Source organism: Lytechinus variegatus, chromosome 3 (genome assembly GCF_018143015.1).
Source record: "Lytechinus variegatus isolate NC3 chromosome 3, Lvar_3.0, whole genome shotgun sequence".
Classification (NCBI taxonomy): domain Eukaryota; kingdom Metazoa; phylum Echinodermata; class Echinoidea; order Temnopleuroida; family Toxopneustidae; genus Lytechinus; species Lytechinus variegatus.
Window position 1 is genome coordinate 68,311,143 of NC_054742.1, and position 17,736 is coordinate 68,328,878.

The 17,736-nt window shown below is 35.6% G+C and overlaps 1 protein-coding gene across 1 annotated transcript; it reads right to left on the reverse strand.

Annotated features, from left to right (window-relative positions):
* Window positions 1-2,942: 2,942 nt before the first annotated feature.
* On the reverse strand, window positions 2,943-16,956 carry LOC121411765 (protein cereblon-like). The gene is made up of 10 exons (XM_041604609.1): window positions 16,807-16,956; window positions 15,969-16,084; window positions 13,162-13,364; window positions 12,467-12,634; window positions 11,647-11,869; window positions 10,786-10,873; window positions 8,796-8,911; window positions 7,677-7,738; window positions 6,364-6,495; window positions 2,943-4,344 (listed from the first exon to the last, which is right to left on the reverse strand). Exons 1-10 carry the CDS (start codon window positions 16,907-16,909, stop codon window positions 4,197-4,199), a joined length of 1,359 nt encoding a protein of 452 aa, XP_041460543.1. The 5' UTR covers window positions 16,910-16,956; the 3' UTR covers window positions 2,943-4,196.
* Window positions 16,957-17,736: the final 780 nt, after the last annotated feature.

Here is a 17,736-nt window from a genome sequence, read left to right on the forward strand (position 1 = left end):
CATGGGTATAGTGATTACCAATATTTACAACTTTTTACAATTCATAACTTTCTTATTGTTTATCCCATACTTTTCAAAGTTTCAGTATCAAATTGTCTGATTTTTCTTTTTCCTCTAAAAACAAGTTTTTATTTGCGTTGGATTCACCTTTAAAGAAGGGGAATGTATATATCGAACGAATTGGCTTACAGATGGGCGGAGACTTCAGTTTCCTCACATCCCACGCACCCCCCCCCCCCCCCCGAAAAAAAAGGGAGAGGAGTGAGAAAGAATGGAAAGTGGAAGGGAAGCGAAAATCAAGGAGATGGAATTGTAATGAAATCATAGCAATGCACAATTAGCTACGATTTTTAGCTAATTTGGCTACTGCTGCAAACTAAAGACTTGCGAGTATTCCATATGTTGAACTTATTTAATGATAGTTATCCTGAACCTCAAATACGATAATTCTATGTTTACATTAGAAAGTATTTTGAATGCATTTCTTTTTTCAAGATCAGGTAATAGACTATTAAAAAGCTCTACAGTGGAATTTACAGACAGACTTATCAGATAATTTTACTCATCAACTCGATCACAACAGAAAAAAAAAGGCTTTACAAATTAAGTGTAACATCAAAGCACATAGAAACATGCCTCATTTAATATACAATATCTATACAGTAATACATTCAAAATGTCAAAATTATTGCAAAATATACTGTTACCGTAAGACTTCAAGTCCAAAATAATTTTCACAACCTTTACAAACTTTCATCATACATTTGACAACCTTATATTTTTAGAAGATTATCATGTTTCACCCTCTTCCTATTCTGATTAAACAATTAGAATACGGAGTGTATGTCTGAATTTCTTGAAGAATTTTGTTCACTCATGTACATTCACCAGTGATTAAACCTCTTTTGCCTCTTTTTTTTCATATCACTAAGCTTCATTTGTGTTAGCCTATCTATCAAATTATTTGTTATATCAGCAAGAATACTAATAATAATAAAAAATAATAAGCAATAATAATAATTATAGTGATAACATTAATAATTAAATAATAAGAATAACAAAATGTGGAAAGAAAGAAAGACATAATATTGGGAGAGTATGCTCGGTCAGCAGATTAGAACAACATGCTGATAACGCAAAGGTCATGAGTTCAAGCCTCAAATACTATTCAGAAGACGCAATCCTTTATTCGGTTATTCTGACATGCTGTTATGGCGAGCGTAAACGTTGGAACAGTTCCATCAAGGGAGCTTCCAAATGCTACACATTCAAAAGTCACCTTCGAACTTATTTCCTTAAAGCAATACTTTAAGAAATCTCTCACTTGATTCCATCATTCATTCTTTTTCTCAGCGCACTGAGACACCAAGGATTCATATAATATGCTATAGAAGCACTTTGGTATCATATTTCTTGATATCTTGTCAGAGGACACTAGTAATTGGTGATTTCAAGTTCAGTGTTGACCTTTTGGATGATGTTGTAGGTCAATTTTACACTAGCACAGCACCAAACTCAAAATGCAGCTGGTCCTGGGATGAATCTCACTCGGTGTCAAGTCTTCTTCCTAATTATACTTCCTGCAATATCAAATCAATGGATGAATTCAAGTTGGTGTTGACCGTTTGGATGTTGGTGCTAGGTCCATTTTTACATTAACACAGCACCAAACCCAAAATGCAGCTGATCCTGGGTTATATCTCACTAGGTGTTGGGTCTTGTTCCTAATTATACATGCACTTCCTGCAAAACCAAGTCAATGGATGAATTCAAGTTGGTGCTGACCTTTTGGTTATTGGTGTTACGTTGATTGTTACACCAGCAGTTAACAGTTAACCTTTTGGTTATTGGTGTTACGTTGATTGTTACACCAGCAGTTAACAGTTAACCTTTTGGTTATTGGTGTTACGTTGATTGTTACACCAGCAGTTAACAGTTAACCTTTTGGTTATTGGTGTTACGTTGATTGTTACACCAGCAGTTAACAGTTAACCTTTTGGTTATTGGTGTTACATTGATTGTTACACCAGCAGTTAACAGTTAACCTTTTGGTTATTGGTGTTACGTTGATTGTTACACCTGGAGTTAGATCACCATGTATTTTTGCCTTTGATTTTCACTTCTACCCATATCATCAGCAACTTGGTTCATTTTTTCAGTCTGCCTTGTAATTTTCTCTTGCAAATAAGGTTACTAATCTGCAAACATTCATGGCTTCATTTTGATCAAATTCCAGCACTCATAGTGAACTGTGCAAAGCTGATGCCGTTGATTCTCAACGGGGGGCCAATTTCATAAAACATGTTATAGTAACTAATTCGCAATAACAGTTTTAAGCTACTGAAATCATTCAATTTGATTGGCTGACAGTAAATTTGCTATGAAACTGTGCATTTGTTATTATAACAAGTATTTATGAAATGGGACTAAGAAAATAGGTTGCAAAAACTATTTCTGCTCCTCAATGTATAAAAGGCTCTGCTATTTTCAACAGATCTACAACACCTCTCCAATAAACAGTTTCTGTTTAACTTCCCAGTAACCTACTTTGATATTCATTTCAATAGAAAAATCATATTCATATGATTATGTCATAGATATATATTTTTTTTTAATTATTCAAACATTATCTGATAAAAAGCACATACTTTATAGTTTTTTTTCTGATAGAAATAAACTTGAAGGCAATTTTAGAAAGAAACAAACCCTACACATTGTTCATTCCAACATAACTTATACTTGTGTATTATTAGGGAAGCAGGTGGGGAGGATACACAAATATACAAATTCATGATAAAAATACCAAAAAATGAAAATGGAACTTTCATCACTTTAAAATACAAGTTCTCAGCATTCCAAAGTTATATTAATTAGGGTTCAAGAACAACATATCACTGAACACCAATCAAGAGAGAAGTAGTGAAAACATGCAATACCTTGTAATATTGATTTAAAAAGGTGTGAATTTCAAATTAAAATTGAAAGTGGGACAAGGTACTTGATAAAAGAAAGCTCTTAACCAATTGAATACTGAATTCTGTGATTCACATAGGCTTTGCACATGGCCCACCCATTTCCAGTAGGCAATGTGCTTAATTATGAAACAGAAATCAAATAACAGCTGAGGTTAAGAAGTTTAAATTTCTTTCATTTGCTAATTTGCCAAACTCTGTGCAAAGTTGGGTGAACATGATATGGATTTCATTTAAACTGTAGAACATCCTTTAAGTACTTTGCTAATCTCATACACTAATCTGTGAGGTGTCAGCAAATCAATATGCAGCTTGCATGAGATTGACATTAAACTTCAGAAATATCATGATTTCACATATATTAGGAAATATAAAAAAGCCACTACCAAGCACGTAAAGCTGTACTACACCATGAAATGTAATGAAACATGTGAAGATTAATTCATTCTTAGTTTACAATGCATTTGGTAACACTGAAATTGTACCTTCTTGATTTTCATGTGGCTGATGTACAGAGTGATACCAACCAAAATGCCTAATTTCACAAAGCTGCTTTCAATTATAGTATGGTACAAAAACCAAGGCCTATGCAGAGTTCTTGTCATAATTACACTTATATAATTGTGCACACTAACAAACGTCCCAATTACAAATGCACATTTTTGACAAAGGCCACTACATCCATGCTTGAATGAAGCACAATAATGCAATAAACTGGCATATTTGTACCATAGTAGAATTGAGTCTCTTTTTAAGAATTCAGGGAAATGAGTTGAATGTATCATTACAGTATTTTCATCACTGCATTCTTGGCATATAGATAGACCACTTCCGACAGCCAAAATATCATGAAATATCACTGAAAATGCTGTAAGTTAAATGAAAAGAGAATGTCTGGATTTCAGACTACACATCATCAGAGAATCACAGAAAGATGCCGAGTTGTCCTCATATTACATGCATTGTGATATCATCTACATTACCAGCGCATTTTGCATAGCATCCTGCTACTTGAGATCCTCGCACCTGATTGGCTCAGAGCAAATTTGTTTGTGAAAATCACTCACAACTTGCTTCATGAAACACTCTCAACGCTCCGACAGAAATTTTCACGTGAAGCGCTTTGGAGCATTCCTGCTGTTCAGTTTTTCTCAAAGGCAAAACCTCACCGGCAAGCGAGAAATCCCATCCTGATCTTTGCAAGACGTCCAGTGAGCGGAGGTGTCATTCTTCACCGGACTGTAGACCGGTCTTCAGAGCTGACCGGGTCAGTCCCCAGAACTTGTCGGGTTTGAGTTTCTTCTCCGTGGCGGTGAATTTCCATCCCATGTGACTGGTACACCTCCGACACTGGAGTATCGTCCATGCATACCTTTCAAAGGGCAAAGCATATTCAATAAAGCCATGAAGATGATTATGCTGTGAATCTGAATTCAACAAACGCAAATTACGAATCAAAACTCTGAACTTAAGAGGAATTTCAAAAGTCCATGATAATTAGACGGAATCATCCGTCTCTATCAGGCGGTAGAATTACTAGGTCTGTGCTGGGTTTGGGAGACATACTGTACGTGAGGCCCTGGGTTAGAAAAAGTCAGGCGAGTTCCGGTTTTCATGTGATAACTTCACATCGGATGCGTGAGTAGACCCAGGTGTAAGATAAATTGAAATGAAGTCCGCTTTTTTTATCAAATTGTGGATTTTCTGCTCTTTTATAGATTGACTCTCTACATTAAACCACTTTGCCTCTGTCTAAAAAATATTACTTTTGTTCATACTACCTGATGAATATGAATGTATCAATCGATATGTCATGGATTTTTTCCCTATAACTTTCTTTTTATTTTTTTTACAAAACATTTCACACTTGTGGATGCAGAATGGCTATCAGCACTATATTACAGTTGAAGAAAGCTGTCATATGAATGAGACTAGAATCAAAGACTAGGCAACGAAGCTATACATGATATGGAAAATACATGTCTTTAATCTATGACAAAATTGTTGCGGCTACCTAATACATATCAAAACTTGAAGAAAATGATCAGTTTATCAATGACATATACTCAAAATCATGTTTCAAAAAATGTAAATAATGACAATTCATATCTCAGCCCCCACAATCCTTATTTCAATTATGGGTGAATTATAAATGAAGTAGTATGCTTCATGCTCCAACAAAATATGCAAAAAAAAAATTTATATAGTAGGAGACACCCAGTTATCAACTCTCTCTCCCTTTGTAATTTTCTCTCTCGCATGTTTATATTTCTTTATTTTCATAACTACTCATTTAGCTGGTCATCTCAAAGTACTTATTTCAAAGTACTTATTATCTGGTAAATACTATACCATGTGAGTAAAAAAAAATATCCCCATTCAAGCAAAACGTATGTCATAATCATTGTTTTATATGGCTGGAAAGAGTATTTTCTCCCAAATAATTTGATACCATATTTATCTTCACATTAAGGCATGACTAAAATAAATGAATCCAGATGTCAATGAAGTCATAATCCTACAAGGGTTGCATTAAAATCCATTTCAAAACACTTTTCAGTAAGTTACTTATAATTGTTTGATAAACACATTTTAGTATCAATTCTCAAGTTAATTTCATTGAAAAGGTCTTTGCAAATATGTTCACAAACTCACGTAAGATTATGACATCATTGGCAGCTGGGGTTCAATACTCTTTCCAGCCATATCAAATGATGATGGAATTATGACATATGTTTTCCTTATACTGGGGTTTTGTAAGGTGTAAAGGACATTACTGAAACAAAGTACCGTAAGGGCACTAGTATTCAACCCAGCATAATTCTAAGATTTTGACATATTCCCCAAAATACTTAGAAATATGGAATCTATCTTAATTTCATACCTGTTATTTCCAGGGTAATCTGTTGTCGGTATTTTCTTTATCAATCTGTTGACTGTATGCGTGGAGGACTTTTGCACTGAAAGGCACTAGTATTCAACCTAGTGAGGATAGATAGCAAATCTCAAAAGGGTTTAGATTGCTAAATTAGATCTAGATCTATGTAAGTCTCTGGCTTCGATTAATTCCGTTTGGTCTCATCTCAAATGGTCTAGTCCATATTCGGATGAGACAAGGGCAGATTAAGAAACAGGGCCATCTTTCATCGCCAGGTTGAATACTAGTGCCGGCGGATTGAATATTAGTGCCAAAAACCGTCGCCGTATAATTCAATTGCCCGCGCACACAGTCGACTGGTTGAAGAAAAAAAAAAGGAAAAAGAATAACCAGCATTTGCTCTTGGAAATAAGACGGGTCTGAAATTCAGGTAAATTCTATATTTCTATATATTTGAGGAATCTCTCAAAACGGGTTGAATACTAGTGCCCTTACGGTACTAGTATAACTTACCCTGGGAACCAGCTATTTTCTTTTGAAGGTCTCCCAATCAGGTTAAGATTCTGAGCTCTGTAGACGGTCAAGGTTTCATGGACGTAGCCTCCGGGATTCACATATGCAGCCATGGGCCCATCGAGGGACATACTGATTATATCAAACACAAAGACATATAATCAATAACAAAATCTGGGCCCCCGTCTTACAAAGAGTTACGATTGATCCAATCAATTGTCATAATTTTTTCTACAGGAAATTTGCAAAATGTCCTTTGTTATTGTAAACAAAGGAGATCACACCAAACTGTCAAGAAATCAATGAATTTATAGATATACATGTACATTTATATCTAGAATTTTTTTGATAAATATGCATATTATATGTTTACTTTGCTGGCCCTCCATAGTTGCGATTGATCGAATCAATCATAACTCTTTGTAAGGCCCTTGTTGATGAGTGGGATGTTCCAAATTAGGCATAAACATCTGTGACTACGACAGTGATCTTGATTTTAGTCAAGCAATATTTTTGGAGAGAAATGATATCCCAATTCTATCTGTAATGAAGTCATTTCAAATATGGAATATAAAGCAAATAACAAATTCTCTTTTCCTCAGTGATATGAATATAGGCACAGCCTTTTTTTTGCGTTGCTTTGCAAAGATACCTATTTCCAAATTGCCTTGGATTTGTTTTTATTACTATGATTTTCCACAGTAAAGCAGAACAAGTTAACTATTACATGCTTATTCATTCAGATAAAATGCCATCTTTGGACATAACTTTTCACCCATACTTATCAGAGGTCCACGACGAGACACACATAGTATAACATTACCTTTCCGTAGACATCTGTACAAAAATACCATAAACTAGCAAAGACGAGTGTAGTACACTGTAAAAAAAGGGTAGTTAACACAGTTAACACTCAGTTAACACAAAGCTTAGCGCTTGATTGTAGCACTGACCTTTACTCCTGGGGGCAGTTTCATAAAGCTGTTCGTAAGTTAAGAGTGACTAAGAACGACTGGTGATCCTTACTTACGTGCTAAACCATCGCCAATGAATAAACCATCACCACAAAAAGCATCGCCAGTCGTTTTTAAACTTGCTCTTAACTTACGAACAGCTTTATGAAACACCCACCTGATGACAGAGATCATTATGTGCAATCAAGCATACAAACCAACTGTACAATCGATCACTAAGTTTTATGTTACGAGCCCAACGCGCTTCTCGTTCTATCATGGAATTCGTAGAGGATGTCATAGGTTGATGGGCAAGGGTCCAGTTAATATCTAGTAATAATAAGATTTATTGAAACTCACCAAAATACATCACTTTTGTTTGCAATCTGAATATTGCATTCTCTACAGCACAATACGGTGCACTGTTAAGGAGAGATAAAGAGAATTATGTTAATCAACATGTCAGATCTACTTATTTCCAAAGCATATTTGCTGAATTGTGCAAGTGCATGAAATCTACATGCTTGTGTGTACCAGTATATTATTTCTAATTGTTGTCCTCAAAAATTAGACCGATTCACTACATACAAAAGATGAATTGCATGGGTGCATTGTACATTTCTGGCTGAGATCCTCAAACTGCTGTTTGAGAATAGTTAATGGCTAATTTACTTATGAAAAATTTAAAAGAACCCCATCAGGATTTGGCAGTTAAGTAAATCAAGCTTCGTCTATGGCAATAAATGTTCAGAATTTGCCTCTTTGCAAGCCGAGTGAAAAAAAAAATTGTGATTGCAAATTGTGCATAGAATTGAGGGGCAGCTTAACATGAACATCCAATATCATCACTTGACATAGAAAAGAGAAAGAGTTGTGACAAAGATTGGGTAAAAATATTGCTTGAGGGAAGATGACTAAACTACAAATAAATTTTAAATTAGTACATCATTCACAAGTAAACTTGTAATGAATTAGAGAAATAGAATAAGAAGATGGCTATAAACTGAGACATAATAAAGAGGAAACCTGACACAGTGGTTTAACTGCCCCCCACCCTCCCCCCCCCTCCAAAAAAAATATAAATAAAAAATAAAAATTGGTTTACTGGGAGAAAGGAGATACCCTCTGGTCACAGTGATTCGATTCTCTTTTCCCCTCCCAGGCACAGGTGATGTCAAATAAAATTATAATAAAATAATATGTGAATAGACCACATCTACATTCTCTGATGTTGAAGGTCACTGTTATGAACTACAAAGTAATGTGTCAGAATTCTACAGACTGTTTTAGTACTGAAAACAGGTATTAAGAAACAAGTCCATGTTGCAGACATTATTAAAAACTTTACAATTAATTGTATCTTCCATGGAAACCTTGATTTTGATTGGCTGTTGAGCAGTGTTACCATGGGAGTTGCGATTGATCCGTTAAGCCCCTGGAAGAATTTAGTGAGTTTTATGCCAAGAGTCCAATGAATACCTTTTGTAGGAGTTCTAATTCTCTCCTTAGTCTCTGTACAGCAGAGTCAATCTTCAGAAGGCCTATTCTTCCGGCATCATCAAGTGGCATGTTACTCGCCACCCAGAATGAGAAATCTGCAATGAAAAGAAGAAAGGAATCCCAATGTATCGAACCAAAGAAATCCCAATGTATCAAACAAAAGAAATTACCAATGTATCGAACCAAAGAAATCCCAATGTATCAAACCAAAGAAATCCCAATGTATCGAACCAAAGAAATCCCTATGTATCGAACCAAAGAAATCCCAATGTATCGAACCAAAGAAATCCCAATGTATCGAACCAAAGAAATCCCTATGTATCGAACCAAAGAAATCCCAATGTACCAAACCAAAGAAATCCAATGTATCAAACCAAAGAAATTACCAATGTATCGAACCAAAGAAATCCCAATGTATCGAACCAAAGAAATCCCAATGTATCGAACCAAAGAAATCCCAATGTATCGAACCAAAGAAATCCCAATGTATCGAACCAAAGAAATCACTATGTATTGAACCAAAGAAATCCCAATGTATCGAACCAAAGAAATCCCAATGTATCGAACCAAAGAAATCCCTATGTATCGAACCAAAGGAATCCCAATGTACCAAACCAAAGAAATCCCAATGTATCAAACCAAAGAAATTACCAATGTATCGAACCAAAGAAATCCCAATGTATCAAACCAAAGAAATCCCAATGTATCGAACCAAAGAAATCCCTATGTATCGAACCAAAGAAATCCCAATGTATCGAACCAAAGAAATCCCAATGTATCGAACCAAAGAAATCCCTATGTATCGAACCAAAGAAATCCCAATGTACCAAACCAAAGAAATCCCAATGTATCAAACCAAAGAAATCACTATGTATCAAACCAAAGAAATCCCAATGTATCGAACCAAAGAAATCCCTATGTATTGAACCAAAGAAATCCCAATGTATCGAACCAAGAAATCCCAATGTATTGAACCAAAGAAATCCCAATGTATCGAATCAAAGAAATCGCAATGTATCGAACCAAAGAAATCACTATGTATTGAACCAAAGAAATCCCAATGTATCGAACCAAAGAAATCCCAATGTATCGAACCAAAGAAATCCCTATGTATCGAACCAAAGAAATCCCAATGTATCAAACCAAAGAAATCCCAATGTATCAAACAAAGAAATTACCAATGTATCGAACCAAAGAAATCCCAATGTATCGACCAAAGAAATCCCAATGTATCGAACCAAAGAAATCCCAATGTATCGAATCAAAGAAATCCCGATGTATCGAACCAAAGAAATAACTATATATCGAACCAGAGAATGCCAATGTATCAAACCAAAGAAATCCCTATGTATCAAACCAGAGAAATCCCTATGTATTGAACCAAAGAAATCACAATGTATCAAACCAAAGAAATGACCAATCCATTGTAGATCAGACCCTAAATTTATTTAACTCTTTTGTGAACTACTCAAGCCATGAACATTTTAGAGCATTAAATTATTTCATATGAATCGGAAAGCAAATAAAGATGAATTTGATAAAGTCCTGTATAGAGGAGGGTCAATGTATATACTTTGTGAATATGAAATAAACATCCTCAACATTAATGGGAATGTCTTAATTAAAACTCATATATAGTCTTGGAAACCAGTGTTGTCACCTGGGATTTCTAGTGGTTAGAATTTTATCACCCGTCACCTTGCTACAGGCTAGGGGGACGAAAACTTTATTTTTTGCCACCTGGCTCTACATGAATTTCTGTACCCATCAAATTCTTAAAAGGGTAACACAACATTATTATGGAAACATTCCATAAAATAGTTATTTCTCACTGAACATTATAATAAGCTACAAAAATTCCTAGCTTGATGAAACACTCCCCATTGCGAAAAATTGAACAGTGATTATGATAACTAATCACTAAGGGAACTGTTTTTCTACTTGCTTTCTTGAACAAATTTCCACTCACCAGAAGGTGTAGCGGGCATCTGTTTCAGTTGCAAGGAGTTTTCATACCAGCCTCTCAGCTCATTTTTAATTTTCATCATCAGAGCATCCTACAACAAGAAATATGGTAGAAAAATTTAGCCGTAAGTGTGGTTCTGAAAATGAGAGATACTGTACGACATAAAAGATACAACCACACAAATATTGGCAATGTGGGATAAAGAGGATATGTGCTCAGGTAAAGTATATGATCATAAAAGAAAGCAAACCTCTGTTTTGACATAGTCCTTTCAATTTACACAAGCATTTATAGTATTGACTGAATTATACATTTGCTGCTGAAAATTTCTTTTAAAAAATGACAAGTGAAAGAGTTTTCAGACCTATCACTTAATAAGTGGCTACTGTTTTGCTGCACTACACTGCTTCAAAGAGGTTAAAGGGCAAGTTTATACATTATATTCACCGTCATCATCATCATCATCATCATCACCATCCTCATTATCATCATCTTTTTCTTCATCATAATTATCACCATTATCAAATCAGTATCATCATCGCCACAAGAAGTAGTAGAAGTAAGTAGTAGAGAAGCAGTAGTAGTAGAGAAGCAGTAGTAGTAGAAGAAGAAATAGTAGAAGAGGTATTAGAAGAATTAGTAGAAGTAGAAGTAGTAGTAGTATTAGTAGTAGTAGTAGTAGTAGTAGTAGTAGTAGTAGTAGTAGTAGTAGTAGTAGTAGTAGTAGTAGTAGTAGTAGTAGTAGTAGTAGTAGTAGTAGTAGTAGTAGTAATAGAAGTAGTAGTAGTAGTAGTAGTAGGTAGCATAATAATCATCACTATCAGTCTGCTAGCCACACTGAGAACCTTGTTAACACCCACTTACTTCATCGTACATCTCATAGACCCATGGTGGCCACCAGGTGAGATCAGCTTCAGACAGGTGTCGTTTCCTTCTCTCCTTCAGCCACTGCATGCCCCCATCCTTAGCAGAGGGTGAGATATGATGGGGAACCATTCTTCTCCTACCGAGGGACCGTCTCCTTGCTGTACAGAGAACATCTGGGAGACACCTCTCTGGGAGGATCATCACCTGGCCAATCAGAATACTGGAATTTAAAGAAAATTTAGGGGACAATGCTTTTACATGATTTGGTCTTGTCTGTCCAAAAACCATAACTAAGCTAAGTAATGGGCAGAGAGGTCGCCGTGCCAGAACATGACATGGCCACCAGGCAATCATCACCCTGCTAACGAAGCTTACATGGATTTATACTGCTGCATATGCAATGCACATGTGTGCTCCTCATTTCAGTGTAGGTAGTACTGTATACAGGCACTCAACGTGCTACAATCTTTCCACTTGCAACAAGGATGTTTAAAGTTATTAAGATTTAAAGGCAAACTATCCACTGTACAATGTTGAATAGGAATAGCGGACTGCCAGTTGCTTGATCTACAGTAAGCACTTGTGCAAAAGAGATGAACAGAGTGCTGAAAGACGTAATATGCATGATTTTCCACAGAAAAGCAAAACAACTGAAGTGAAATACAAGGAAAGCGGAATGCTCTGCTTATTAGCAGATCCAAGATCTTAAAACAAGGAGGAACTCCAGGAAAAAGGTTGGCAACCCTGGCATCCGTAAGGCACTTATAGTGTGTGCTATATGAAAGTGGAACATTATTAACTAACTCCCATCACTTACCCATCAGCTTGTCTTCTAGTTTCCATCACTTTAAATCTTTGTCTTCCCATCGCCTTCATCCTCATCGTCTCTATACCTCCATCATCTTCCTCCTTGGCACTGAAGATCTCTGCTGTCGTCCCAAGGTCCGGAACAGAGATCTCACGTCTCGATGATGGTCTTTCCTGACTGAAAGGTACAAAGCACAAATGTTTTATAATTAGGAATACACAAACAGGGTCCGTGAACAATTTTGAAAGTGGGGGGGTCTAAAGCCAAAATTGGAGGAGGGCTGACCATGCCAAAAAAATTACAATCAGATGGTCATTTTTACGATTTTGAACATCGTTCAGGAAAAAGTAGGGGGGGCTGAAGCCCACCCTCCCCGCATGTTCTATGGCCCCTGATTAAAAACAAGAATTCAGTGTTTAGAACCATAAAGGTGGAGGATTGAACTGTTTGAGGCACCGAAGCTTATAAAATGACGATTCAAAAATGCGTTCTGCTCTGCTGACATCACTCTCCTAAATACTCTAGCTGGTAAATGCTACCCTCTAAGGTTGAATAACATCAAATAATTTTGGTCTGGTCTATACAATTGGAATTGTGTTACACTGGCATCCATCCCCACAATAAATCATTCTGACTCATAATAAATGCTGCCCTCACCAGTCAAACAATATACATGTAATTAGTTCTAGCATAAATACACTCACCTGTCATAGAGCATGCCAAACGTCCGGTTGTTCTGTAGAATGTGTTTCATCATACTGATGATCCTAGGATTGAAAAAATGCAGAGGAATGGTCTCCCCAGGTACTAGGACTACCCCTGGTAGCTGGACCAAAGGAAGGGATATGGAGCACTCATCGTCCAAAACTGTGCGTCCGCTGTAGTCTTCCAAGTCTGAGCCTAGATACTGCAGAACAGGAAAAATGACAAATCAATTTTTTTCTTAAGAACAAAAAATGACAGAGAATATCATTATGGCCAGTATTCTGAAGTAATGTTTAACTTAACCCTATATAGCCCAGGCTATTTTGAAATTGCATAGCCCGGGGGGACCTATTAGGCCCCACCTCAGATATCGGCCATTTATCGACCAATTGCGACCAAATTTGGTGTGTGGGTGTCTCATTATGTATTTTCCAAGAATACGTTGTCAAATTTGTGATATTTATTATCATTTTTTTTTTATCTAATTAATTATGCAAATATTCAAATTTTTTCAAGGAATTTTCATTTTTTTGGTAGTTTTCCCCCCATTTTTTTGAGAAAATGCAATGGAATCAAGCATGTTAGTAGCCAGTCATGTAATCTAAAAGACAGCTCACTCAACTGTATTGAAATTGTATAATTATTAGATTATAATAGTAATTAATTATGCGCATATGCTAATTTTTCTCAAAATTCTGAATTTCACATATTGATTACCACATCTGGGCATAAATTTTTTTCTAGTTGTGTACTGAAGAAAGGTGATATTTACTTTATATTTTGACATTATATCATCAAAAAGTGAAAATACTTATGCAAATTAGAGATAAATGAATATTCATTAGCAGCCAGAAAGTTGAATGTTTCAAAGTAATTTATTAGATGTTGGATAATATTCTTGTTTCCAAATTCTTATGTATTTCTTTGTTTTTAATTTATTATGTATTTCTTTGTTTTGAAATCTCTATTTTTTATTGTTTTTTTAAATCTAGAATAGTTGGTGATAGCCCAAAAGAAAGTTATGTGAGGAAAAACAGAAAAAAAACATTCATCTGACAACACTTTTTGTAAAACCCATACATTGTACACACAAAAGTCGATGGAAATTGCCATTTTCGGTGACATTGGTCACGAATATGTGCTATATCTCCGCAAGTGTACCCCCGATTTTCGCAAACAGGGTCTCAAAATGTGCGGGAGATGTGAAAGAAAAAAGTCATGAAATTTCAGCGTATTATTTTTTTGCATTTAGAAATTATCGCGAAAAATGTCGAGGGGGGCCTTTTAGCCCCCCCCCCCCCCCGGGCTATATAGGGTTAAACCACAGTCTAACTCTGTGCTAAATGTTGTTTCCTTTTGCTTTCATTATGAAGGAAAATACTTCAGTTATTATTCCCAGACAATTTGGGCATCATATGAATTAATAAATTGGATGTGTACTCTTTAGAGATTCGTACCTTGATTAGCTCTCCATAGTTAAACCACAACTTTAAGCCAGGGTTTAATTTTAAATATAGAATACGGGCCAATGAGTTTGAAAGTGGTAGGTCATGGTTCTTGCATTGTCCTTCTCATGGGGCGTTGCAAGAAACTTGCGATCAATTGCAAGTCTTTTTTGGTCCCTAAATCAATCAAAAGTCTTGCAGTTAATTGCAAACCTGCTCCTGGAAACAAGAAGTTTAATCTGATTTGCTATAACTAACGTTGATCTATCAGTTGTAAAATTGGAAAAGAATATTTGCAATTGATCACAAATACTTTCTTGCAACACCCTCTAGGACAGGTGAGACATTCCAAGTAAGAGGCTTGATGCTGCATAGCCATCAAAAAAATCTTGAAACAGAATGTTTTTGTGTGTTTTTAAATATGAATATGACAAACAATGAGTATGAAGGCAATCGGTTATAAATGGCTATTGCATCACTATGACTACAGAAGAAGAGAACAAGATATTATTAGGAATATAGTTAATGACCTCTGTAAGCTCTTTGCACTTTGAACTTGTGACCCAAGATAGAACATAGAGGACCCTTTCACAGATCTGTTATCATTAGTAGACTCCAAACAATGATTGTGACTGGTGGATACTGGGTAGGTTTAACAATAAGTGCATGCAACTGCAAATTTCATTGGTCAATTAATGATTCATGATTGATCATATAGCAAGTTTGTGACATCAAAATTCCAATCATGATTTGATTTGTTAAACATGAAAATGATTTACAGGGTAAAAAGAATGACAAATCAATGAAAATAGGTTTTTAATTCCAAATCAGAAACTTTAAAACCGTAACATATAACCAAGATGTGATGAACTGATGATGAATTCGTAATGAATAGACAAAAGCTAAGTGCCCTGTTCAGTAAGAGATTTTGAAAGTAAAATGTGGAATGAATGAGTGAATGAATGAATAAATGAGTGAGTGAGTGAATGGTGGGTGAATGGATGGATGAGTGAGAGAATAAATGAATTGATTAATATGAAAAAAAAAGACTAAATGAATGGCAAGGATTCAGAAGGTGGTGATGAGAGTGCAATGAAAAAATAAATGTATAAAGTAATTAATCAGATAATGAATGAGTAAATGAATGTAAGAATTAGTTAAAACATCACTAATTAATGAAGGAGTGAGTGAATGAATGAACGAACAAACAAAACAAATGAATGAATGCATGCTAAGGGTACCAGTCTGAAATTAATTGTGATACTTTCCTAAGGGTAATAATAGCCCGAATGTTTTCACTATAATATTTCAATAGCATGAATTCAAATTTCATGAAAACTTTCAAAGCATATAATACTCACTGCATGTGTTGTGGGAAGAGCAGGATCATAAGTTATTTTTTCGGGTCTTTTGATATCTTTATCCTGGTCTATCCTTCCTCTGAACTGAAGTCGTAGCCTCTCTAAGATGCCTATTTCTATGATAAAAACAAAGCACATTGTCATAATTAAAGGACAAGTCCACCCCAACAAAAACTTGATTTGAATAAAAAGAGAAAAATTCAACAAGCATAACACTGACAATTTCATCAAATCGGATGTAAAATAAGAAAGTTATGACATTTCAAAATTTTGCTTCATTTCACAAAAATGAGTGATGTCTACATCGTATACATGGTGTAATTATATCCTAGTGTCAGTGATCTGATGGGGTGTTAATTTTATACCACTACTACAAGAATTACATTTGGATATGTGCGACTACAAAATAGATCTACAGTCTTATAAAGTTGAAGACAAAACTAAACTTCTAATCTAAGACTCAGTAAGAGTAAGACTCAGTAAGAGTAAGACTCGTCACCGAACTAACTTTTTTAGAAATTCTTCAAATTAGTTCTAGAGACAGCTTAGAAAGTAGGGTCTGTCTAAATTGTAATTTGGTCCGACGCTGATTCATAATTTATCGGCTGCCAATTTATCATTGACGTGTCCAACAGAAGTAATCATCAATATATAAATGTCGCATTTTGTGTCGACCTAGTTTACGACGAGTTTAATTCATTGGACATTGGAGCTAACACAAAAATGAACAGATGGGACTGAATCGGGATGAATATCATTAAATTTCACGAAGCTTGCGCTCATAACAACAGCAGGTACGTTGAAAGAAGAAATTATGTTATGTTTTTGTGATATTTACCATCATCGTCGTCATCATCCCCGTCGTCTCCTTCTTCATCATTGTACTCTTCCGGGTGTTCTATTTCTTCGTTATCAAGAAGTTCGTCCTCCTCATCCGCCATGTTGATTGTTTACAAATAGAATTTTCCACCACACTATAGCCTGTCGATCTGGTACACGGTCTGCCCCGGAGAATGGTAAGCTCCCCCTCCCAGGCCCAATGCACTGGCCCTCATTGGCCCTTTCCACAGTTCGGAGGAATGATGGGGGGGGGGGTGATGATAATCATTGGGCTACTCATGTAACATGACGGCGGCCAAGACGACCAAGTAGCCCCTTCGGCATGCCGCCCCTTCTCATACTTTTTTTTCTTTTTCTTTTCTTTTTAATTCTTTTTTTTCTCCCTTTTTTGATCTGTCGATCATTTGGAGGAGTCTTTTTTCAAATTATGATTAAAATGACGAGAAGATTACTGTATCAAGTTAGTAGCCAAAAAATATATATTACAAAATTTGGGTGAAGGTTTGGGGAAATCAATCAAAATAGATTTAAAATGTTATTAGAATATTAATTAGTATAATGTCATATACGAATGAGCTTCCCAGGGGATCATCCTCATTCATCATGTATTAAAAACAAAAATGAGTTTCGCCACCAAAAAAATCAAAATGGTTTTTATTGTGCCTATGCCTTCGATATGCCTATATACCAACAGACAAACCATTTCACATCGGCTCCTGAACAAAAACAGAAATCTCACGCATCGTAGTGTAAGAAGTTTATACAGGTTTAATGTATGAAACCGGGCCGGGGTTCTGATTTTTATCTATTCATATTTGTTAGAAAATTGGGAGAGATAGTGGTGCTGATAACTGAAGATTAAATTCTGATTTTTTTTTTTCAAAACCTCCCATCATTCAAAGACGTATATATTTTATTTCAAATGTTG

Bases quoted from the DNA above. Each gene is read 5' to 3' on its own strand.
- LOC121411765 (XM_041604609.1), bottom strand. From the start codon at position 16,909: ATGGCGGATGAGGAGGACGAACTTCTTGATAACGAAGAAATAGAACAC. The intron at 13,365-15,968 runs GTGAGTATTATA...CCTGTTCTGCAG, and splicing joins CTCTTCCCACAACACATGCA to TATCTAGGCTCAGACTTGGA. The intron at 6,496-7,676 runs GTGAGTTTCAAT...TGATATAATCAG, and splicing joins AACAAAAGTGATGTATTTTG to TATGTCCCTCGATGGGCCCA.